This window comes from Strix aluco, chromosome 3 (assembly GCF_031877795.1).
Source record: "Strix aluco isolate bStrAlu1 chromosome 3, bStrAlu1.hap1, whole genome shotgun sequence".
Lineage (NCBI taxonomy): Eukaryota > Metazoa > Chordata > Aves > Strigiformes > Strigidae > Strix > Strix aluco.
Window position 1 is genome coordinate 99792334 of NC_133933.1, and position 20132 is coordinate 99812465.

At 39.5% G+C, this 20132-nt stretch overlaps 1 protein-coding gene across 1 annotated transcript in view; it reads right to left on the reverse strand.

The window, feature by feature from the left end:
• Positions 1-44: 44 nt before the first annotated feature.
• The window catches only part of COL19A1 (collagen type XIX alpha 1 chain), a 226280-nt gene continuing 206192 nt past the window's right edge, over positions 45-20132 (reverse strand). The window contains exons 49-53 of the mRNA XM_074819814.1: positions 17265-17435; positions 16275-16341; positions 14192-14347; positions 8151-8228; positions 45-7915 (exon numbers count right to left, since the gene is read on the reverse strand). Of these exons, the coding sequence (XP_074675915.1) occupies positions 7779-7915; positions 8151-8228; positions 14192-14347; positions 16275-16341; positions 17265-17435 (609 nt within the window). The 3' untranslated portion in view covers positions 45-7778. The remainder of the gene's footprint in view (positions 7916-8150; positions 8229-14191; positions 14348-16274; positions 16342-17264; positions 17436-20132) is intronic.

Sequence of the window (20132 nt, forward strand, 5' to 3'; positions counted from 1 at the left end):
CTTACGTAGTGCAACAAATAGACCGTTAGTGGTAATAACAAACTGCAGTTTCACCAGCAAACTTTTATTTTGACTATCAAGTGTGTAAAACTCTTAAAAGAAAAAAACCCCACCTGATAACAGAATGAAAATATTATTTTCCATATGTAATGCATAAACATAATGAATCAAAAGAAGCAGAGCCCCCCCCCCCCCCTTTAAATACAAATGTGAAGTGCTTTAAAAAATATAGTCTGAAAAATGCATAAAATTCCACAATGGAAAGACACTCATGTAGGAGAGAAAACATTCATATGTAAAAATCAAATCAGAACTATTACAATCAAACAAATTCAACACTAAGGGTCAATTCGATGCAGAATCTAAGTGGATATTAAGATTGCGACACATTTTCTGCCTTCAAGCTGACACACAACTTTTAAAATACAGAACTGCAGAATAAATCCTCAGGCCTGTAAGTCATTATGGGACATGTTGGTTAATCTAAGTATTTACCAATTCCAAAACTTGTGCAAGAGTGGCAAAAATTTATCTGAAGAATGGTAGACTGTATGCCAAAAAATACCAGGAACTGCATTTTTAGTAATAGCACCTTCAAGTAAATAAAGATTTGGAAAATAAAGAGAGGGTTATGAATTTAAAAGAAAGGTGTATCAACTATGGTGATACAGAAAAAACTAGTTCTAATTTAAATAAATATATTCAGAAAGCCCAAAGCAAAGAGACTGAGAGGTTTCACAAGCCACTGAGAGTGTACTGCCCATTCTAACCAGATGCTCTGGAATCCTGGGAAAGTCCTGAGTAAATCTTGTTCTCCTCCCCTTCTGGTTCAACATCATAAAATGCTATGAGAGTTCTTGAACAAAAGACTAATGAAAATCACTTTTACTTATCAGGATCTCTGCTGCCACTCCTAATTCTGGAGGTTTAACCACACTGTGATAAACACATTTTTTAGCTCCCCGGTTACTGGACTTAAGTGTAGGCAGGAACCAAGAGAAAAATGTTTAACTGTCCTCAAAATGATAATTCTTCACAATCCAATCTGGAATTTTAAAACGTTGACTGCAATGCTTTCCCTACTAGGCTACTAATAAGTATTAGTAACACTGCTGCTGAATACTGTAATAAAATATATGTATGTTACACATCTATAGTTCATAAATATAGAGAGAGTTTATATATGAATTTATACATAAGTTTTCTGTCACAGCCAACACTGGGTTCAAGCAACCCAGTATGAACTAATACCAAAAAACTTGTGAATATTTCACAAAGGCCAAAGGAGCTCTAGAGCACAATTTGGCGCCCCCACATGAGGCAAGAAAGCAAGGCTGGGGAGGATTATGCTAGATTTTGCTTCCCTGAATACCCTGGGCATGATCTGGGTTTACCCAGAGCCAAACACAGATCTACAACCAAATTTGCTCTTCCTTCAAAAAGGGCAAGTGTCATCAGATGGTACTTTCAAGGTTACTTGAAGGACAGAGGGAACAAGAAACAGTCTCTTAGTTTTAGAGACAACAGCGTTGGTTCCTCCTAGCCGAGCACAGCAGTTGTGCTCCATGTACAAACACATGCTGCATTTTGCAAATGTTTTAAAATTGCTTAGATAATTGGGTGGAATGCGTTTGCTTGACCTGCTCATCATAGTATCATTTGGCGATGCAGTCTCTGTTTCCTTTATACTTAAAAAGCAGTCACTGCACCTCCTCTGCTCATGGGGCACTGGTAAAGAAGAAATGTCTTTATTTTGTAGGGCATGTTACTTCCACCTGATTTGTTACAGCTTCAGTTTTATTCCCTCCTCTCAATCTTTTGTTTTACTGTTCCGTTTTGCTTGCTGTGTATGCATTCAAAAGGACTAGTAAAACTGACAGCTTCAGAGGCAAGTTTGCTGAAGCCACTATGAAATTTGAAGAAAGAAAATCAAGTTAGTGGTCAAAATATTACCTATCATCCTTTAAAATGCCATTTACGTAGGAGTTCTCTTTTTTCTCCTGGGAGAGTTAGGCAGCAAGACAGCAATGAAAATACCTAGAGTTACCTGAAGTTAAACACTTCAGTGAATCAGTTGCTTGAATAAAAGTGATTATCTCATATTCAGACAGGAAAGTTATCTGCATCCGATTCAGAGATTATATTAACTTCCATAAATTTTATATATATATATATATACACACACATGGCAAAGGTTTTTAACTTTTTTTTTTCTCCAGACTGTGGAGGAAAAGTTTCAAGAAAAAAATAAAAGAAAACTAAGTTTCACCAATCCGTAGGAAGCACAAGCCTGACCTCAGAGTGGTCAAAAGCAAATTCCCCCCTGAATTCAGCCAGCCCAGGCGCCGAATGCTCCCCAGGGCTCGCTGCGGTGGCTTTGTGCCTCTCCTTTCTCTTGTTTGCAGTTGCATCCTCCCTCCGTGATTTAACACAGAAGGAAACGTTGTCATTTCTGACAGAACCACATACAGAAAGTATGTGAAACGCTTTCATTTCTGTCCAGAATCCTATTTCAGATGTAAATGGCCACATAATAATATAAAAAGCAATTTTCTATCCACTTAATACATTTCCATTGAACTGAACCTTCAGTGTTGCAAACCAAAAATATAATGAAGGAAAGAAGCAATCTGTTGGCACATACTGTGATTCAGTCAGTGACAGCTGCATACCACTCAGAAATTGAAGAAAATAATAAAATAAGGTCTGTCATTGACAATCTTTCAAATATGTTGACTAGAGACAATATATTTACATTGAAACTGCAGTTAAGTAATTAAACGCATTCATGTTTGTAGAACAACACACCTGGAAATAAAACTGCTAAAAGACATGTAGACTACATTCTTTTTAGCTACAAACTGATTTTGGTCTAGAATCTGTAACGTTTGTTAGCAATTAATATTTGAAAACCACATTTCCTTAAAGTATTGTGAAGCTTGAGTTTTCCACTTAACACCAACCAAAGCAAGGTCATGGTTAAACTTGTTCTCCATGGCCTACACTCACCTACGTGTATGGAGATGGATTTAAACATCCATCCAGTACAATCTAGTCATAGTGGACATAACAGATTTCAAGGAGAATTTGTATGACTCGGTACATCCAGAATCTAACAAAAACACAATTAAAAAAACCCCAAATCAAGACTGTTTTGATTCCTGAGATACTTCTCATGTTCTAACATGGCATGTTAGAGCAGCAGTTCTACTGCACTAGTAAAATGCAAGGTTATAAGCTGGCTTTACATACTATATTTGGAGAAACAAGTTTATAAAATGCTAGTTTAGCCTGTGGGGTTTTTACAAGACTTTTATGTAAACATCACAGAAAAAGAAGAAAAAAATTGAGTGTACACTAACATGAAAAATAGTATTTTACCCTTGTGAAAAAGAAGCAGTGCCAAAGAATTTTGTGTGATTATTCATTAATTTAAAAAATATGCATATTTAACAAAGCTGTGCATATCTAACATCTGTCATAATCTACAATCATAAAACATAAAGGATGGATGATACAATCAATCCTGTTTTGATATCACAGTGCTCTTTTAGCATTGAAACCAAATCCAGTTTAAGACAAAAATATTGGTTCTTAAAACATTACTAGGCTGCACTGCTACTTGATCTGATGAAGTATGGTGGTGTAATTTTTATTAACCATAGCAGACTCCCTGCTCCCCAAGAGACAAACATCATTACAGTGGACATAATTGATGCCTGAAAGTGGGATGTCCCACTACTGCATATTCTTCTGTAACATGTACATATACAAAATACAAATAAAATCTAAGCAATATTACCTAAAAAAATTATCCAAGAAAGGCAGTATTTCTGCAAATACTACCATGCAAAACTAAATGGATTTTAGGAAAAAAATTAAAAAGTCAGGCTCAAGAACAAAATCAGAAAGACTGACTCTTGTGCTGTGAATCTACGCAGCACTGGGTCATTTCTTGGACTGCTGAGCAAGTTCAGCCTGGGCTTTCTGCTTTGAACTGAACAGACGTTTTGAACTCCACCGTGTGGACAAAAGGAGGTATGTTGCAGCCTCAGAAAAGTTCCCCTCTCACCAAGTTTATTACTTTAGGCAAACTGAGTAGTTCTGTACATAGCTATTTGAAGAAAATCCCAACATGTTCTTAGTAGATTATAATGCAATTTGCCATAAAATATAGTAGTCTGACCCTGAACTAGGACAAAGTCTAGACAGCTTTAAAAAAGCTTTAAAACATTTTGTCAAAGGTATTTCAGTTCAAAGTCCTGTTGTACATAAACATTCCCAAATCAGAAATGTATCTTCTGCTACTGGAAAAAAAATAATTCTCTGTGTTTAGTTCCTTTACTGCAGCACAGACTGCTCAAAACAGGTACGAAATTGATAAAGCAAATCGCAAAACAGATTAGAACCCCTCTGCCCTTCCTGGCCCCCTTCCCAAAACCCAAGACAACACCAGTCTGAAACTGCAAAGAAATTTCAGGGGCCAAAAAAAAAAAACCCCACGCAGAAGCACGTTTCCAGGTACATTCTGCTTTCAATTCTAAAAATGCAGAGTAGGAGCAACCCAGTGTGAAGTAAAGTTAAACTGGGATTAACTCTGTTCTACCCCAGTGAAGAACACGACATCTTTAAAAAGGTATCGAGATAACAAAATACCCATTTTCTCATATGAGAAAATTAAAGTGGGCTTTTAGCAAAATATAAAATAATGCAACAAGATAATTACCAAAGTTACCTGCAAATCAAAGTGTTCAAATACATTTTAAATGACCTTTAGATTTGAGCCTATAAAAAAAAAAGGCATCTGTAGGAAACGTAGATGAAAAAATAAACTTCTTCAAATATAAAAAGTGTTCTGCTTTCTGATAAGTTCAAGTAAATTAACATACAGCAATTGCATCTGGCAAATAACAGATGCTCAGTTTCAGCTAGCTAGAAGTCCCAAAATATACACATACCACTAACGCGGCGCAACAGTCTATGTACAGCCTTCCAGGATGGGGGCTGCTTGGAAACCTCTCAGTCACGTGGATATCCTTTACAAGACAGCACCCTTTTTGATACTATCACAGAAAATGAAGTTTAAAATTAACTTAGGAAGTAAAAAAATATTCAGATTTTTACATATATTGGAATTACTAAAGAAGTAAAAAGAAATAAACGAAAAAAATGTTCATGCAAGACACCTGACCAGCAGTTCATTTGACTGAATGGAAAACAGTATGAGCGGCCTGGTCCTCTGCTGGTGTAACACAGACAAATATATACATTGGTGCAAGGCCCCTGGCTTTACTCGCTGGGCTGGCAGACCTGTGTCCCGGACAGGAGCAGGTGCCTCAGGACAGACAATCGCTCAGTTTCAAGCTGCCTCACCAGTTCCCAGCGTTCGCACAGCTGTGGTGCTCTGAGGACCAGGTCCGGAAAGGTGGTCAGTACCACAGAGCAAACCAAGACGTGCTCCGTGGGCAGCACAGGAGGTCTGGAATGGGAGCAGCACATTTTGAGCTAAGCACAGGCAGGACCGCTTGTTCCAACTGCACCTTCACCCCGTCGGGATGGGCACCCACAGCCCACGGAGCGGAGAATGCACTGGCCTGGAGAAGGGGCAGTTATTGCCTCCTGAGGGACAGCGAGGGATGAGCAGAAAAGGAGGCATCAGGACTGCGGTTCACCCATGGTCTTTGACCTGTCTGTCTCCATCCTCATGAGGGACAGATGGACCCCAAGGGGTCCCTGGCTGCCGGGCATATTACAGCTCGCAGATTCCCTTCAGGAGATGGTTTCATGGTACGTCACGGGTTTTCAGCTGTCCTCCTTCCTGCTACCCTCTCCTGTCCCAGGTGTTTACTTTCAGCCTTCGATCTCTGTGTTTACTTAAACATCTTTCTCGTGCCAAGCACCTTCTTCCCTCCAAACATCTAACTGATTAACATGCCAAGTGGGTATGCTTTCCCTCTCAGACAGTGCCTGAAGGCTTGCCTGTGCTCCCCAGCTACCTCGGTTAACTCTATCACCTCTTGCACTCATCTTGCTCCTCCGGTCTGGGTGCAAGTGCTAGGAACTCTATTCAGAACAAATGCCAATGTGTTTCTTTTTTTAAAGACTCCCACCAGTCATACCTTACTGTTTTTAAGCAAAACCCAGAATTCAGGCAGATTCGTGTCTCACAACAGCTTTCCTGGAACCCAGCACTTCCAATTTGGGAACACATCCCTGGCCTCTCAGTACTGCCCAAGCACGAAGTCACCAAAACCACTTCCCTGCCTGATGGTGGGAGAGAAAGACTGGCTTCCTAATGACGGGGCAGGAGCCCTCTGTACTGCTTTTGCACTAGGGATTTGTTTTGAGGCTGTGGGTTATAGCTGTCCATGTTCTCTGAATAGCACCTTCATGTTCTATTGCACTGTAACAAATTCCATAGGACTAATCTAGGATCATCTGTTTTCTTATAATCAGGAGTGAAACTTTGGCCAACTCTCCTCCCTCCTTTTCAGAATCAGCCTGTGTGATCGATTTTCTCCATCTTTTCTTTTGCACAACCCTTTGAGCTCTATCAGACTTATGCTTTGTTCTGTTTTGTTCTTCATTGACAATGTCTGGTCTTGCAGGATTTACTGAATGTCTGCAAACTGCATGCAGTCATGCTCTCTGTAGTACACCTTTCCAAGGAGGGTTTTGCATTTTTTCCGAATTTCTCTTGAACTCAAATAGTTTTTTGCAACCAGTTTTTAGGACATGTGAGTTTCGCATTGTACTGTTTCCATGTTCTTCTCAGGCTTATTTTGGCACATCATTATTGCAGGAGGAAGAGGAAAATTGTGCCACCAGTAAGATTAGAGGCTTGTAAAGTTCCTTCTTTGACTGTCTTACTGTGTATCCACCACTCTCGGCTCTAAAGCAAGGGGTTGTTTTTGCTGTAAGCAGATACAATGGCAGAATAGCTTGATTACAGGCAATGATACTACACTTACTAAGTCCATGGAACGGTTAGAAGATGTGCCAGTTCTCAGTTGGGAACATCAACACCAGTCCCGAGAAGTTCAATATCAGGAGTACACATTACCATGACTAAATGAATGTACAAGCCCTCAGTTGGGACAACATCCAGTCAGGAGAGACGCTTCTTGGGGCTACACCTGATGAATTTCCAGTCAGTCTGAAGCTAAACGTTGGATGGGACTAGAGAGATCATAAACACGTCTTAGTTTCCTTCTTCGACAGCTAGGAAGTGACTGAAATGGTGGGCAGTGTTTGTGGTGCACGACACAGACCCAGTTCAGAAGGTGTGCCAGAGCATCCTCAAAGGACATGAACGTTTAGTCTAAAGAGAGTTCCCAGCGCTCCAGCTCAGGTCCTGCATTCGTCATGCATGGGTATGCTTTAAAACTTCAGAAATGCATCTTTTCCATTTAAACTTCACCACCAGCAAGAAAAATAAAGCCAGCCTACATACTGAGGCATACTCTTAAGTTATAATAGACTATTTTTTGTTTGAAGGAAGAAGCTTATGAAAATTATTTGGGCCTATTCTCTCCTCTAAGTAAAATAAATATGAGAAACATTAACACATGGAATGCACTCTAGAAAATATATGTCATCATTTCATAATTACGACACTGCAAATAACAGAATAAGGCTCAATTCCATGCCTTATAAGTTATCGACGTAATGTGCAGTGTTGAGGGAAAAAAAATGCACCAAATATTTCAAAAATTAAATTAACTTAATGAGAGGAGTGAAAAGTGACTGTGAACCCAAGTGTCTAGGGGAGAGGGCTTTTATTTCCCGCTGGTGCGTGACCGAGTCTGTGATATGTGGTAATAGCAATCTGCCGGATTGCATCTCCCGTTGGGTCCAGGTGGCCCCTGCGGTCCGGGTGAGCCTGGCGTTCCCGGAGGGCCTGGCAGGCCAGTAGCTGGTAAAACAAAGTTAGAATTAGCAGAGTCCTCACCAGAGTGCATGCAGTGCCCTCCAATTCATCTCAGAGTCAGCGACACGCCAGCTCAGCCGCGAGAAGGCAGGTGGGTCTGACCTCACGCTACGGCCAAGCTCGGGAGGAAAGGCACGGGTGTAAAACTGGTGTGAAAACCAGGAGAAACCTCTGCTAATTAATAAATAACAATAGCAGAAATAAATCTGGAGACTTGTACCTGCAGGGCCGGGTGGTCCAGGGTTACCAGGCAGTCCAATTCCAGGCTCGCCTCTTTCCCCTTTCTGTCCTCTATAACCTACAGAATAAAGATATGAAAATAAGAGTGTCCCCTTTTACAAACAGTGATCTACCATATATCTTGTTGACAGGAAATTATCAACACAAATGTAATTGGGAAAACACATGCTCACTTCTTTTTCTGAGACTGGCATTTTTTCTGAGACAGCTCTTATGTTTATAAGTTCCTTCTGGAAAATACGCGCATTTCTAGCAGTAACCATTGCCTCATCTGCCAGAGGACTCTCACTATGTTCACTAGCCAGACCTTTCCCTGCGATTTTAAGTTACTTTCCTGAAGTTCCTCTAATAAAGAACCAAATGCTTATTCTGCTCCAGTGTTACCCATTTGATGATGTGATATAAAGCACCAACCCAAAGGTGTGACCAGCCCTTCTCTGATAGCCCACAAACTAAGCGAGACTTTGCCCTCTTCGCTCTACATAAAACTTTAAGTCTGCACTTTTGAGACTGTAAACCGGTAGTTGTATGCTTAGATATTCCCCTGTATGTGACAGAAGATCTGTTTCCCCTCCAGCGTTACACAGCTGCCCTCATGTGGAATTAAGCATCTTTAGAGCTTGTGCAGATTTTGGGTTCTAGCATGCAAGGCCTACTTGGAGCCAAGTGGCTGTATATTGTCAACAAGGTGTGATTACTAATTATACTTTGAATATCTGTGTCCATTTTCTTCACAGGCCATAGCTTTGTATTTATCTAAATAGCTTCCATCTTCTCAGGTGCTGCAACTCATATCCAACCTCTTTTTCTTTTTCCTTGAACTGTTTGTAAAAAGTTTTATTAGTTGGAAACACTCTGTCTGTGCATCCTCGTGGCTATTGGCATAACATTTTGCTTAATATTTCAAGTTAAGAATCCATCTACAAATGTAGCTTTTCTGTTTAGACAATGTTTTTATGGAGAACAGCGGATGAAGGCATTTTTAAAGGAACAAGTGTGAAACCTGCCACAACCCCTTACTTTAAAAGGGATTATAAGGAAATCCTCTTCCCTCCCCAACACCTCAGACGTTGGCTTGTAAGGTGACATATGTTGAAGATTAATTTGGCAACTTCTGGTCCCATTTGGAATTAAATTTGTTCTGCATCAGGGACCAGTATATTTCTAGTGTTGTGTATGCCATACAATAAACTTCGTCTGGTAAAGAGCTGTAACTTAATTTGAATTAAGAGAAGAGTCACGGCTGACCAGTCAGCATAGTGGTATCAATCCACCCGGTGTCTCATGAAGATTAATGGGCACTGCCAGATGGATGGCAAAGGTTGTCTTGTCAGGGTACTGTGGTCTGTGGCAACACTGGTACTTTACAGGACAATCCAGAAGGAAACTACTGTAAGTGCTGCAGGTACCAATTCAGGGTTGTTCCGACAGACACAATGCAGTAGGAATGGTACACAGAGTATTCAAGCTTTCCGTTAAACACAAGCTCATTATACACTTCAGTAGAAAGTCTATTATCTGTTGCAATCATTCTAGGTTTCAAAACAGAGCATCGATTATCTTACTCTTCTCCGAGCACCCCAACAAGGAAATTACAGTGAGGCAAAAACATTAGAAGATGCATGCAGAGTGACATGCTTAACATAACGAAAGGAAATTAACTGTTTAAAAGCTCATAGAGAAACAAACTTAGTATTAACCATGCATTCTGGTCACCAAGTTGTGTTAAGCAGAATTGTACAAGGCATATATGCACACAAGCTATACAGACTCAGAAAAGGGTATATGCAGGTGTTTGTATTCAACTGTGAATCCTGATTTTGCTCTTTAATGACCATAGTAGTATTTATAACTACATGAGGTTGGTTTCCTCTGAAAATCTTGTGTAACGCAGAGTAGTTGCCACTGTTTGAGAAGCTCAATCATAAAACCACAGATTTATTACATTTCCTATTTATTATATACATCCCTATGTTTCTTAATTTACAATAGACAGTTACAGTACAAGCCCAGTTATTTGTAATTTTACAAAGTAGTGCTGCCACTAATCATTTGCTTTGCATTTCTTTAGTTATGGGGAAAAGAGAGAAATCACATTTACCACATATCACATTTACAACCTTCATGATATTCATTAATGTAGGTATCTGAGACATCACAATTGACAAGGGACTGAGATAGACTGAAAGATTCTGTAAACATCACTGGAATTCAAGACAGTAAGGAAAAAAACCCCAACACAATAGGATAAAGCAGTCTGCCAATGCAAATATATGATCCAGGGCAGTGTAAACCGTTATTGGCTGTTTCTGAATACACTTGCAAAGGTGTAGTTTGTACACAGCGGCAGGTAAATTCTGTTGACACTGAAGTTTAACACAAAAATTCCCAGATTTCTTTTCTAAAAATAAGGCTTTATTTAACAGGGTGTAACCATATTGGTAAACAGGCCTATATGTAAACAATCCAAACAAAGTAATGTGTAATTCTGGCAGGAAAATATTTTTAATGAGGTATATTTCGCTCAGAAGTAGGGCCATGATTACACTTCTAGAGGATAATACCACCTCCTCTCTGAGCCTAAATTGACAAACTCACACACAGTCAAAGGAAAATATTACCATACACAAACATCAGATTTTGATTTATTGTTTCTAACGTAAAGGCACATATAAGATGCTGCCTATTTTTACTGGCAGAATTACAATTCCAGTAAGAGGTACCTGCTTAATTCACAAGACGACTGCTTTAGCAAAACCTTTCAATTGGGTTCCACAAGTTTTGTTGTGATTTCTGCAACCCAGAAGCTGTGGTATGTAAGCATGTACCCAACGTGGGTAATATGGTAAATGCTTGGTAGCAGTATGTAGCAAGTATGGGTTCAAACAGGTAAGCTTTCTTCTGCTCATAGGTGAGTGGTGATAGCTAAAATACAGCTCGGTTTGGTGCTCTCCACAAACATCACAGTCAGAAGTATCGCTACCACAGCACCCTCAGCTCTACTTAGAAATGACACAAGTTCTTGTCTATGAACTTGGAAGTAAAAAGTTCTCTCATTTAAACAGCTCCAAAAGGTGTTCCACCTATATCATGGAGACCCTCTTCCATCCGCATGAATAAAGCAGCACCTGAAACTAGCCTGTCAAGTATCTACAGAAGTCTGAGGTTCTTCAATACGAATATGAGGCAAACACATTACCACAACAGCGAACAATGAGACCAAAGCATCCACTGTGTTTTACTGTGCACTCAGTGGAGTTAATTGATCTAGATCCTCTAACACATGACAAGCTGACTGACTGTTTGCAAATGGATGACATTGCTATAGCTTGTCTATAAAGTCCCGAAATAAACTTCCTGCTTCTCTACGAGACATTAGCATCCTTTAAAACACATACAGAGTAAACAAGTTTCTCTGCTCCCCCTTAAGCAGATGCTGTACATTTCAGTGGTAACACTGCCTCACAGCATCAGCTTGCTGATGTATATGCCATACGTTATTTTTTTTAAATGAAGACATATATATATATAAAAATCTTCCAATCACTATTATATGAAGTCTGTTTAAATACCAATTGCACGTTTCATAATTTAAGTTGCAATTCCTTGTTGTTCTTTGCTTGCATGCTATATTTTTATTGAGACCATCCTATAAAATCAAAATTATTTGTACCTGAACCACTGGGGAGTACCTGAGACACACTATGAGCACCCTTGCTGAAGGCCATCAGGTAAATTCTGGACTTCATTAGAAATGAATGACTCCATGCCCAAGAGTCTAGCAATTCCTTAAATACACTTTTTGAAGACCATGCCTACAGTTCCAAAAGTTATTATCTATGTTTTCTGCTTCTGGGACTAACCTCTACCCATTGTTTTGCTGTGCAGAAGGAGGCTCTGGTGGAACTCAGCCAGGTCCATATCAGACCAGTTCCCAGGGGAACTGGCACCACACCCAAGGCATATGGAGGGACTTGTGGAAAGCTGCAAGTTAAGTTAAGCACCTACTTGGACACACAGTGACCCTGCCTTTCCCTCTGAGTGGCTCTAGCAGGCTCTCTGCTCAGCATGCAGCATCACAAACAGGTTCTGGAGGTGTTCCTAGAGGTCCTGTTAATTGCTCTCCAAAAGTATCTACTTCTTTTCACTGGCTGTATGGGACAAGCAACTGTTTCACTCTGTCAGCCTGCATGTGTATGTAAACAGCAAAACCCTGGAGCTGGCAATTTGGGCTACACTCAAGTGAGAAATATAATAAGGAGTATCTGTCAGCCAATACCAAATGTGATTTATGACTTGGGCATACATGCAAACAGCATGCTACCTTGATGGTCTCAGCCACACGTGCATGTAACATGCTTCTCCAGGAATTCTGGTATGCTATGCCTTTTATGGCTGAAAATAAGATGGAGTATGGAAGGACACTTTTCAATCTGCTCCGAGATTTAAATTGCTTTTTACTGTTGGCAAAACAATAACACACACAGGCATAACTGGGAAAGGCATGAAGGGTTTGTAAGTGTGCTTCTGTCATGGCACTACCCCTTACTCAGAGTGTTAAAAAGCAGGTGAGACAAATTTTTGGTTTTCTTTCCTTGAAAGTATAATTTCATATATCTTTTGATGTATCAGAGAAGTAAATGCTTCTCACTTATCTTACCTTTTACTAATCAAAAAAGAATATTGAGCATATCAGTAAAATAAATTGAAACCCTGTGTACATGGGGCACTACTTTTACTTAAGAATAAGGCATGAAAAAGCAGCTTTATTTTTTTTTCAAGCATAGCTATCATCTTTACTCTTGATGCTCACTAGCTAGAAATGAAGCCTAGTACAACGTTCCACTTTCCAGAAGCATGTGAGACTATCCACCACATACATCATCATTTGAACAATCTGGCACTGACATTGAAGTTGACTGTTTACAGTGATCTGAATATTTAGGTAATGATGAAGTCAGTGTTGTAAGATTCTAAGCCTTTTATTGCTTTTCTTGATCCTTTATTCTTGTTCTTCTTATTCTGAGCTCCTCACATTTTTCAAGCTTCTGTCAGGGGTTTGCGCTTAGCAATGTTAGTAAGTCTTTATTCTTCTGATAGCTTTAGGATCCACACATCTTCAGCTTTGCTCTCATGTTCTTCATTCCAGTCTGACTTGCTCTGACTCCAGAGCAGACCAAACTAACAAAAGATAATAAAGAACTACCTACAGATAAACTGCAAATTACATATTACCCACCAACAAAATATTTATTCATCAAAAAACTCTTTTTTCCTGTTGTTCTGTTCTCCTCTTCCTTTTAATCTCTGAGAGGCTGACTCTATAGTAGAGCACATCTACAGTGAGCCTGGATCCCTTGAAGCTAATTTTGCAGTGAAAGACAAGTTCAGTGAAATGAGAGTCCTATACTGTCCAAATGCATTGCAATGTACAAATTACAGTTTGGGGAACAGTGAAAAGCTGAGTACTCTGAAACGGATTTGTGAAGATAGATTACTTCACTGTAAGAAGAGTCCACGTGGTAATATTTCAGTTTTCACTGCTTCTTAAAGAATAATATTTGCCTTCATTTTTTCCTCCCCTGTGTTGTCTCAGGATTAGAGCTGAGAGCACTCAGACTTGGAGATGAAATTTTGTTTCTTAAGATGGTATCTCAATATAGAACAGGATCTAAATAGTTACATTAGAGTGTTGGCATGGTTTTCTTCCTTGTTAAAGTATTTTGGAGAAAAAAAAATAACCTGCTACAGTAGTCTAGATATCTGTCAGCTTTAGATATCTGTCAGTAATTAACTTTACCACTTATTAGAATAAAATGCACTGATTAGGAGTTTTTAATCAGTAAAATCCACACACTTACTATGGGTTAATATTTAGATCTAGACTGAAGAAATATAAGTACAGTTTTAAAAGTTAATCATTAGGAAGCTAGATAGGTAATCCTGGCTTATTTAAAATCATTAGCAAGTGTTTAAAGATTTCAAGATACAATTCATGGCAACATTTTTTTTAATTCCTACCTTGAATTCCACGTTCTCCTGGTGGCCCTGGCAAACCATCCTTTCCCGGTGGCCCTGGTAACCCATCTTTTCCTGGGGGCCCTGGTTTTCCATGAGCTTGAGAGGCAAGCATTGCAGCAGGCAGCTTCAGCTGGGACACAAACTGAGCCATCCTTTCTTCATGAACAAAGGACACAAGAAAAAGCAGGTAAGAAATCTGCTAGCAAAATATGGGAAAATAAAAAAGCCCCAGCTAAAGTAAGTTTCTGGAAATAAGGCATTTAATTCTTCTAAAAGTCAAGGTACTAAATGCTCCCACAACTACTGAGGCCTTCAGTTCCAACTCAGACTCATGTCTGTCTTTACCCTTTGAAATAATCTGAACGAATTTGTATTCAGGTTTCTACTCCTACTGTCTTTTACTAATGTATTCCAGTATTTCAAATGACTTCTGACTCCTGTTCATGGAAGCACTTAAAATACATGAACACAGAATAATTAGTACTTAACACCCCTATGAAGGGCTACCTTATACGTTTGTAACTCATATTAAGTTGCAAAGTAGAGCTTAAATACCATGAACAGTTCTTGGAATATGCTGAAACCCTGAAAACAGTTGTGAAAAAACCTGTAAGTGCTCAGCAAACATTATTGATTGCAGAGATTTCAGCATGAACTCTTCATGCTGGTGGAATAAAGTGCACTTGGTAACTTTTCAGTGTTCCTTAGAGGTAGAAAAAATAGGTACTAACCTTGAATCTGTCTCATTTATACCAGATTAAAGAACTTAACTAAGCATTCCACAATTTAGCAGGTATTTACTGTGATGGAGTTTTAAGATTTAAGAAAAAAATTAGCATAAAGAGAAGAGTGAGCATTGAACAAAAAATAAGCAAGGTGATAAGAAAAAGGCAAAGTGAAACAAAGCCAAGAACAGAAGAACTGTGGGAACACTAGTGAGGTGTAGAAAATGGAATAGCTATAAAGAAAAAGCCCAGTATTCCCTGTAGGCAGGATACCTTTTAATACCTTCTTTTTATGAATAGACTAAATACTTGTTACCATTCCATCTGAATGGGAAAAGGAAGTAACTTCAGCCAACAAACTGCTCTTGAAATACATAGTATTGAACTCCTAAGGGGTAGCAGCCAGGGCAAGGGTGAAAACACACAAAATGATAGCCTTGTTATAAAGTGAAAAACTGCCTGAACAGTTTAAAAAGTCTCAAGCTTTATATGATTTCTTTTATCCCTAAAAGACAAAACATTTTGTATCCACAAATATTAATGACAAAATAGCTAAGCATATTGCAGACATAAGAAATGCATTTTGCAACGGAAGAGAAGCTACTGTTAAGAGGTGTTCCAGCAGAATCTTGTTTCAGACACCTACCTGAGCCACAGGTTTTCAACCCTGACTAAGAAAATGCTGGGGAAGAAAAATATTTCCTTTTCAGAGTAAGAACACACCTAAGAAAGCTTATATAGTACAAAGGCCTTGGCTGAATCTGGTACTTGCCTAAAACTGTGCCAGAAGATGGTGGTCTGCAAGTGAGCTTTGGAGCTCAGCAGGGATGTTTGCTGAAAATGCACAGCAGTTTAGACCTGTATGACTGAAAGCTGTCAAGCCTTTCTCTCATTTAGAGAAGTCATCCACTAAGTGGCCAAAATAATTAGATATTTCTATTGTCTCCACTTGAATAAATCTCCAATGTCTTAATGATATATTGTAGACACGTATGTATCTGCAATAATATACTATATCTGTAATAATATATTATCTACAATAATATACTATACATATATGTATCTACAACGATACATACATATGTTTGCTATTACGATTTGGAGCAAACCTTTTAATGCTGTTCTCTTACGTAAGGAAATACTCTGGTTAACAGATACCATAACTTATAATTGTTTGAACATAATTATATTAAGTAGACTTAAACAACAGTTAAACAGCTACAGCAACAAGGCAGCTGCTAAGTTCAACATAAATTAGACGACATGTAAAGAAATTTATATAAAGGCTGTAGAGATGTAAAACATGTAGAAGAGAATTTAATATTCATCTTCAGTTGTATAATACTTCATTTTTTTACCTTCAAAAACCTTAAGAACTTCTTGTTTGATATATTTTTTAATTTCTTCAAGTGAAACTGTGTCAGCCTGATGAGGAAAAACAAGGTGATATGTATCAGAAGAAACATACAGAGGGCACTTTATGATGCTACAAAAATAAAAAAAATGCTGAAATTAGCATTAAAAATGTAAAGCTTTCATCAAAACTTAAATATTTTAATATATTTGTGTTATTTACTTAACTGCAGACTATTGTGAATACATTATATTATAAAGACCACTAATACCATGAAGTAGAAGAGGCACTCCCAATGTCAAGACGATCAGCAGGTTATGTGTATGGAAATTAATTTGCATGATATAGTAAGGATGTCCAGTGACACCACCATGCTTTATCTGCCTTCTGCATAGCATTTGCCAGCTTCTCACCCCCTCTAGCGACTGACAGCTTTGATGCGCAGCCGACAGCTAAAACTGATCACACGACCGATAACTTCACTGGATAAGTTTTTTAGCGCTCTACCCTATCTGAATGAGGGGAAAAGGAACCCATAACATGGACGTGTGCCTGTGCACACTTGGAGAGAATCCAAGATATCTACAACTGACAGGCAGCATTTCATTGTCTTTTTAAATGCTGATTTCCCTTTTATTGAGAATCGTTTTTGTCTGCCTCCTTTTCTTTCTCTGTTGTAAAGACTTACACTTTAGCTCTTAAACTGATGAAAAACTTGAAAATTAACAGTATTGAGTAGCCATATTAATTTGTCAGGAGCTAAAGAAATAAGTAATTGAACTTTATCCATAGCACATGCTTAAAAAAACCCCGAACTGCTTGATCACCTGGGAATATTTTTTCCAACTCTTAACTGAACACTGATATTAGCTCAGAGATCTCTTAGTTTTTCTGGTACTGTGGTATTGCTCATCTGAATTTCCACTGATCAGCATGTGCTACCTTCATGTTGTCTGAATTCACAAGCAACCAAAGAAAACTTGTATTTACTTACTGGAAACCCTGGGGGTCCTGGTGAACCTGGGGGACCTTGATGACCTGGTGATCCTGGGTAACCTCTGTCTCCTGGTGGCCCAACAGGGCCCACATCCCCCTTTTCTCCTGATGGGCCAGGTTTCCCTCGTTCACCTTGTGGACCTTTGTCACCTGGAATACCCTGATCTCCCTGTGTAAAATAAAAGCAGAAAGAAAACCACTGCACACAGTGGAACAAACTAGGAAAAGTCACCCAAGAATGCTAAAAAGAAAATTCTTCCCTGTTCAGAAATAGATTTTATGAGTCATGTAGGGAGGCTGATTTTACAGGCTAACCCTTGTCTCTGAAAACACAGCAAGTAACGTTTTGTTTTCTTACACTTTTAATGTTGAAGTCAATAACAAAAATAAATAGCTTGACTCTGTAACCCACTTTTCAAGGACAGAACTTCAGTGCAGAAAGTTTATAGCCCTTATACAAGGATCTAGAAATGTCAAATAAGGCATAGGTAGAATATAGGTGCTCAAATTCCCCCAGGCACAAGGCACCAGGCTTTTTTCTGTAACTTTCCCTAGAAGCCTAATATTTTATTTCTGCATGTACACAAAATTTCAGTTAATCAAAGAAACAACAAATACACAAATCCATTTATAACAAGTGAATTCCTTGCAAACAAAATAAATTGAAGGTCAATATTCTGAAGAGCAACAGTTCCATCATGGCTAAGATGGCATTTAATTTTGTTTCTGAGGAATTAAATCTTTTAGAGTGACTTAATGTATTAGCCATTAGTTCGCTCAACTACAGCTGTGGAGCAGAGTGCCTCAAATCACACATTCAGATTGTTACTGAACAGCTGGCAGTTCTTAAGGGTCACTGACTGCCCTTGCTGCATCACTTAAGCTAATATTGGGCTCCACCATAAGCAGCAAACAGCACCAAGAATTGATTACAGTATTACTAGATAAATCCAGGATCTACATTTATGAAGGGTGAACGAATGGAAATAATTGCATTTTTAATCCACAGCAAGTGCTGGTGAACTGTATTCAGATCTGAAACATCACTGAATGATAAACCAATAAAAAGTGTAGTTATATTATTATGTCATATGAATTTGAAATCCTAAGAATCTTAAGTCATAAATTTACGTGACACGTAAAGATTGAAAAAGAAAGGTAAGGATACAAGTAGGAGTTTGTATAACATTTATCACCTATCTATCCCCCAATCTGTATGATTTCCATTGAGTTAGAGCTGACTATAACTAAGCTTCACTGCAAAGACCACTGTTACTTGTGATCTTTTATTGCATTAACTGAAACCATAATGCATTCCCAATTGGAGTTTAAATTGTCCTCAGTAAGAGTGCAGAGGCTCTGAACTCTGAAAGTCTACCACAACAACAACAAAAAAAGTGTCAAAATCTGAGACTTTATCATCTCACACCTACAATTTTAACCTCTGCAGTGGATTGACCTTGTCTGACAGCCAGGTACCCACCCAGCCGCTCTCTCACTCCCCTTCCTCAACAAGACAGGGAAAGAAAATGAGATGAAAAGCTTGTGAGTCAAGATAAGGACAGGGAGATCACTCACCAATTACTGTCAGGGGAAAACAGACTGAACTTTTGGAAGATTAATTTAATTTACTGTGAATTAATAACAGAGCAGGATAATAAGACCTTCCCCTTGACCCACCCCCTTTCTTCCCAGGCTCAAGTTCACTTCTCACTCTTCAACTTCCTCCCCCCGAGTGGTGCAGGGGGATGGGGGTTGCAGTCAGTCCTTAACACTACATCTCTGCTGCTCCTTCCTTCCCACTTTCTTCTTCTGCTCCAGCATGGGATCCTTCCTAGGGGATACAGTCCTTCACGAACTGCTCCAGTGTGGGTCCTTCCCATGGGCTGTAGTTCTTTAGGAATGGATTGCTTCAGTGTGGGTCCCCCATGGGACACAGTTCTTGCCTGAAAACCTGCTCCTGTGTGGGGTCCTCTCCATGGACTGCAGGTCCTGCCAGGAGCCTGCTCCAGCATGGGCTCTCTATGGGCTGCAGCTTCCTTCATGCTCATCCACCTGCTCCGGTGTGGGGTCCTCCCTGGGCTGCAGGTGGAGATCTGCTCCTCCATTAACCTCCATGGGTGCAGGGGCACAGCTGCCTCACCATGGTCTGCACCACAGGCTGCAGGGGAATCTCTGCTCCGGTGCCTGGAGCACCTCCTTCCCCTCCTTCTTCACTGACCTTGGTGTCTGCAGAGTTGTTTCTCTCATGTTTTCTCACTCCTCTCTCCCAGCTGTTGCACAACATTTTTTACCCTTTCTATCACACAGGCAGTACTGTCACTGATGGGGTCAGCTTTGGCCAGCAGCAGGTCTGTCTTGGAGCTGGCTGGAATTGGCTCTCTTGGATGTGGGGGCAGCTCCTGGTGTCTTTTCACAGAGGCCACCCCTGCAGCCCCCATTACCAAACCCCTGCCATGTAAACCCAATACCATGTGTCAAACTACTAACATGGTCACAGTCAGGGAAGTCAGTGTGACATGGAACAATCTCAGCAAGATTACATTTATTGTGTTTCTCTTAAAAGACCTATCCTGCCGATACTGCAGATGCCTGATTTCCAGCTTTCATTTCTGGGCATTAATACGATGGGCAAATCTCTAAATATGCAGCATATGAATGATTCCCAACAAACACAAGGCTAATATAGCTATTGGGTAGAAAAAAGACATGATACAATGTGATACCCAAAAGACACCTGTAACCCTTGTCAAGGACCCTCAAATTTTCAACAGTCAATGGGAGCAGGAAAGGGAGCGTATGTGCATTGGGGGAACTGGAAGAGTAATGTTCTGATGGAAGGGCTGTACCCTTCCAGGTTTCTATG